The 6,172-nt window shown below is 32.6% G+C and overlaps 1 protein-coding gene across 4 annotated transcripts in view; it reads right to left on the bottom strand.

Moving 5' to 3' along the window:
• Window positions 1-861: 861 nt before the first annotated feature.
• The window catches only part of JAK2 (Janus kinase 2), a 110,762-nt gene continuing 105,451 nt past the window's right edge, over window positions 862-6,172 (bottom strand). For 2 of the 4 annotated variants that reach the window (XM_024554958.4, XM_045190946.3), the window contains exons 23-25: window positions 3,999-4,116; window positions 2,337-2,450; window positions 862-2,078 (exon numbers count right to left, since the gene is read on the bottom strand). In XM_024554958.4, coding sequence (XP_024410726.1) covers window positions 1,971-2,078; window positions 2,337-2,450; window positions 3,999-4,116 — 340 coding nt within the window. In that variant the 3' untranslated portion in view covers window positions 862-1,970. Of the gene's footprint in view, window positions 2,079-2,336; window positions 2,451-3,998; window positions 4,117-4,682; window positions 5,021-6,172 lie in introns of those variants that run through there. The other 2 variants (XR_006654685.3, XM_071221554.1) reach the window with 2 other exon arrangements.

The raw sequence follows: 6,172 nt of genomic DNA, 5'->3' as shown, positions 1-6,172 counted from the left end.
ACTGACCCTTAATGAATAATAAATAATTCTCTTGAAAACTTAAAACCTTACAATAAGATAGTTGTACCACTCTAAATACTTAAGATCATTTATATAATATTTTCCCTGAAACTAAAAACTGAAACATTAAAAACATTTTTAAAAGAAATCTAGTTAATATTCTTGTTTTTAAGAACAAATGTTTTAGACCTTTAAAATTCTACCTCTTAGTACTTAAATTTTAGTACAAAATCTGAAACCAAGCACATCATATGATATGCTACTTCTGACTTGAAAAGTAGCAAAACAGAAGATCTTTAATTACACTATATTTATAGATCCTTAAGCATTTTTACAAGTTAAATAAAAATTATATTCAACTTTCATCAAAATACCTACTAGAAATCTTTTAAAATCTAATATACTATCATCGTAGATGATTTTGGTAGTCAATAACTAATAAAATGTTTTAAACTATAAAAAGCATTTCTTCTCTTTCCTTCCAACCAAAAAATCTCAAACTTTACATGTAAAGCATTTTTGCTTATATAATTTGCACTTTAAAACTAGCTCAAAAAAGTCAGAAAAATAATCAAAAGTCTTAAATACAAGTTAAAAAATAGCACATACGGTCAAAACTAGAATAAAAAACTATTTTCTTTTTAACCAAAATACTAAGTATTTAAAACTCTATAAATAACACAACAAACCCTCCACAATTTAGATACGGTGCCTAAAACCATGTTTAAAGCAGTAGCACTAACACGAATGACAAAGACAATAAATAACCCTTTATGCTGCATTGAAAATATGTACACTTTCATTTTTCTTAATGGCATATTATGAATTTTCTACTGGCATTCTTGAATAAAATAACAAGCATACTTTTCCACCAATTTATTCTCATTTCTCCCTTGCACATAAGAATCTCTAACAAAAGAAAATTTCTTCTGTGACTACAATAGAGATTTCTAAAATCCCTAAAATACAGTCTTTAGAAAAAAAATTCCTAACCCATCTTAATAGGCTTATATATTTAAAAACAATGTCTCTTATGGCTTACACGCAAATTTAATGCATGACCATAGGTCCCAGGGATTGAAGAATTTTACTGGCAGCCAACAGCTGAAAGGATGACAATATTCCTGCATTTGTAATCTCAAAATTTTAAAAGAAAACTATTCACCATAGTCTTGGAAAAGCTCAAATATAGTTCTATTTTTAAAAAAACATACACAAATAGATACAGGGAGACAAATAAGAAAATAGATTGTGTTACAGCTTTGTAAACTTGTTCCATTTCAAAATGTATTTTTTAGAGCCAGGGAGATTTCCTATACAAATAAAACTAAACACTTGTTCCCTTTTCTTCAAAAAAGTATTTACAGTACATAGAACTACAAGCAAAAAGTGTGTAACTGCTTCTATTTCTGGCCAGTGATATAGATGAACAGGAACACAAAGGTGCTTATTCAATTATCTGAGCATCTTAGTTTGCTTGTAAAGTTATTATAGGTCAACTATGAAAAAATTAGAAAATACCATTAATGAATACCAGCCCTTTTGTCAAACATCACACAAGATGCCAAGGTATTTATACATTCTCTGTGGTAAAAACTGTACATACATATTCTGTGCATCTTTAACATTGCAAAATTTATATTACAACTTTTTCATCTCTCAAAATTCTGAGTTAAAAAATGCCTCTTTTTTCTTTTGCCAAAAAAAAGGATATTAATTGACTGATTAGGTTCATGAAACTTTCTACAAAATTCTTTGCTAAGGACTTTTCATCAATTTCTTTTCCTGGCATCTTCATAAAGCAATATTCACTGAACTTTGAAGGTTTTGAGCAGATATTCCCACATCTTTGTGGCCAGCACCCTGACACACATAATAACGACGTATGTAACAATAGTCCACAGCCGTGTGAAATACAAAACTTTGTTCTCTAACTTTATTTTGGTCTCAGAGTATGAAGTTCATTGCTTTCATCCAGCCATACTGTCCCTTATTTGATCAACTCGAAGGGCGAGGTGTCTGAAAGAGGGGCGTTGATTTACATTATTGTTCCAGCATTCTGTCATGATCACATAAATCTGTAAAAGAGAAAATAAACCAAAATTACAATGAGCACAAAGATCTCCCTTTTAATTGGCAGAAGACATGAATTCGGAACTCCCATTTTATTTTCCCATTCAGGTGGACTTCATGGCCACGCCTAGATCCACAGTCATGTGATTTATGCTATTTATCTAAGAATTCATCAATTAAATTTCATAAAGTGACCTACAGTCCTTGTTTCAAAAGGGAAGACAACTGCATGATTCCTATGGATAAAAGAAATATTTTGTTACCTCATCCGGGCATCCATCTGGTCTAGGTAATCTTCCATTATTCTTCAAGAGCTCTATCAAATGGAACACAATCATCTGTCCTTGTTTGTCATTGCCAATCATACGCATGAATTCCTGAAACACAAACCCACTTTTCAATGAGAGCTTTCGGGTACACTTCATTTGAAACAGAATTTTCTCAACTTATTCCAGTGAACTGGAAAAATTCTGTGTATGTATGTTACCTTATACATTTGAAACCTTTTAAAAATAGACTATTTTAATAAATAAAAACTTCCTTTTCAGTAATACTTCAGAAAAGACTGTTAAATGTGGAACTTCTATAATGCCATTTCCATAACTGTAATATATTCAACACAAATTCCCTAAGAAGGACCCAAAACAAGTGAACTAAAAACATATTCCCATTTTTTTGGTCATTATTGTTTTAGCATGTCACATTACATTTCAGCTGAAATTAAAATTTGAAGGTAAAAGAGGACATAATAAAAAAAAGTGCAGAATGAATGTTTAAGCATAAATGCATAGAGAAAAAAATGTTCATATGTTAAGAATTCATAAAAGTCTAAATGTAAACTAGAAAAATATTCAAATCATGTCATTAATTGAAATACAAAGAGCTCTTATAAACTGGTAAGAAAAACCACAAATACAAAAATGGGCAAAGCACATAAGGAGACAATGCACACACCACATACACTTGTACTGAACACCCAAAGAATACGTATTCAGGCACACTAATAGGAAAAATGTAAATTAAAATCAAATAGATGCAACTTCTCTCCTATCAATTTGACAAAACTTCATAAGAACATAATGGTCAATACTGCCAAGTGATGAAATGCACACACCCTGTGCACTGCTATTGAGAGTGTAATCTGGTACAGCTTTTCTAGAACGCATCTGGAAATAATCAAAAAACCTTTAAAAGAGTTCATGACCTTTCATCTATCATTATACTTTTATTCTAAGGTGAAAATCAGAGATAAATAAATATTTGTACATATTTATTCATCATGATCCTTGCCGTGTTACTTAAAAGACTAAAAAATGGAAAATAATTGTTTAGATATATCCTTACTATGAAATGCTACCCAGAAGATAGATGCCATATTTGCAGAAAATATTTATCAATACAGGAAAATATCCATGCTCTAATACTTAATGAAAAAGCAGGAGAGCAAGCTGTATAGTGTTTTAACATTTATTTTATAAAAGAAATATTTTAATAAAATTTAACTTTTACATATAAAATTAAAAGAAGCCTGGAAGAAAACATACCACAATATTAAAGTAGTTATCACTGAGTAGTTGAATTAGAGATGATTTTTTTCATGCTTTTCTATATTAAAAAAGTTCCACAATACAGGAAAAAAATTACTGTAAAAGATTTATTTTAACTTTTGCAATCACTCCTATAATGAATGAGTTTATTGGATTCACTGAGGATAATATTAAGAGAATATAGTAGATAGTACTCTACCTGCCCTTTTTAAAAAGTTTAAAGTTTATTTAATGAATAAGTTTAGGGTTGTTTTGTTGGATGCTGCCTTACAAATAAGCAGTAAGAGGCTCTAAAATGAGCCTTAAGCTTACTACTATTGTTTGGAAAAAGCTTTTTTAAGTCAAAAAAAGTTGAAAGTAAATAAAAAACACACTGACCGCTGGTGGACTTTTACTCTTCTCAATGTATGTGAAAAGTTCATACAGAACCACTCCAAAGCTCCAAACATCTGAGGCCACAGAAAACTTGCTCTCTGTCAGTGATTCTGGAGCATACCTGTGATATATAGGAAAAGCATTTAAAAGATGGTTTCTCGATGTGCCAACTCTTGATTTTACCTGCAAACCACTAGATTAAAGAAAAAGCAAGGTGTACAGGAAAGAGTTAACACAGCAGGTTTGAGGTTGCCATCCTCAAAAAGTCCTGCTTGCAGTGTTGACACCTGAGTGGTACATGGAGCTTAGATTTCAGGAGGGTTTCCACAGTTCTCTAAATGATAAGAGTGGCTCACTGTGACTACAATGTTTCTGCAAACAATATGGTTTGCGCTGAACACCTGCTTTCCTCCTACGAGTTTGGAGTTTTGGTACACACATATCCAATCCCAACAAAAGCCTTGGGCACTGAATTTCTAATGAGCTTCCTTGGTGGACAACATTTGATATGTGTTGTTACAATTTACTGCTGGGAAATTAAATGTGCCCCAAATGATTTTACTGAGAAAGGATCCTTGGAAGTTTGTGCTTGGTTTCCTCCAGCTTTGCTCCAGACTCCTTTTCCCTTTGCTGACTTTGCTTTGTATCCTTTCCCTGTAAGGAATCATAGCTATGAATATGACTTAATGCCGAGTGCTATGAATCCTCCTAGTGAGATTCAAACCTGAGGGTGGCCTTGGGAAACTCCAACACACAAAAATAACTAAAATCCAAAAAAAGTCATTTCTGTCTCTACAAGAAACACCAGAGTTAACTGCCAAATATGTTCTAAAAACTGAAAAATAATGCCCTGGCTGTGTGGCTCCATGGATTGAGTGCTGGCCTCTGAACCAAAGGGTCACCGGTTCGATTCCCAGTCAGGGCACATACCAGGGTTGCGGGCCAGGTCCTCAGTAGGGGGTGTGCAAGAGGCAAACACACATTGATGTTTCTCTCCTTCTCTTTCTCCCTCCCTTCCCTTCTCTCTAAAAATAAATAAACAAAATCTTTAAAAACAAAAACCCTGAAAAATAAGCTGTTCTTTGCAAGTGAAGCTTTAAATGAATACAGATAAGTATCCCAGAAGAAAAAGAAATGGCTTCTAAACTGGAGCAAGACTTGAAGCTATTAACATATGAAAGAAAGAACCTGTTTACCCCAGGAGAATGATTATGTGAGGGAGCCCAGAAAATATTACAAATCACAGGGAAGAATGGCACCACTGACTCCTCAAGTATCAACTCTAATCAAGGGAACATTTTTGGCCAATGGATTGTGAATATCTTGTTTACATTGCTAAGTTTATCCTTATTATGGAAGGTGATGACAAGGACCTGTTTAAGACTGATGAGATTAAAATATGAATTACAACCTGAAAAAAAAAGAATTATCAAAATTTAATCTCTTCTTTAAAATTTACTCCCACGAATCCTTCTCTGACTACTCAAGGTCTTAATGATCAAATGTTACTTAATTTCTATGATACTTGTAGTCCATACCATACAATTAACCATGTAATGCTATGTTAATCTTATATTTAGTTTTTAAAAGCACTTTACATATTTAGTTATGATATTTTAAATGAACACTAGCTTTCTCCCACAAATGGAACATAATCTTCCTGAAGACAGTGCTACTCCCCTAACCACTGCAAAATATTCTCATCTTTTGGTTTTCATGAAAGCACTCTGTAACTTCCCCTGCTCATCTCCGAGGTTGCTTTTCTCTTTCCCATTACTTGTATAAAGATAAATACAAATCAAAAAGAAAAAATATATAATCCTCCCTGTTGAAAATGAGGGAAATGACTCTTCCTTCTCTTTGCTGAAAGCATTTACTTTAAAAAACTTACCACTGTAAATTCTTTATCTCTTTCATATGTATGTAATTTTTTTTTAAAAAAGCTTTTGCTTAAAAGCCTCTTGCTAGCTTTATATTACCTAAATAAATGTCTTTCTCAAGAACCTGGGAACCATCTTTTTGGAAGGTAATCATCAAGGAAGTTAGTGACCCTATCTCCCAGTTCCTGTGGGAGTGTAAGAACCTAACTTCAGCAGATGCCCCTTCCTAGTTACAAAATTATCTCTTGTCATAAAGACATGAGTTTATTTTCCCTTTGGCAAAGCCAATTAACTAAC

This window comes from Desmodus rotundus, chromosome 1 (assembly GCF_022682495.2).
Source record: "Desmodus rotundus isolate HL8 chromosome 1, HLdesRot8A.1, whole genome shotgun sequence".
Lineage (NCBI taxonomy): Eukaryota > Metazoa > Chordata > Mammalia > Chiroptera > Phyllostomidae > Desmodus > Desmodus rotundus.
Note: the sequence above shows the minus strand (reverse complement) of the source record. Positions and strands in the feature narration are given on the sequence as shown.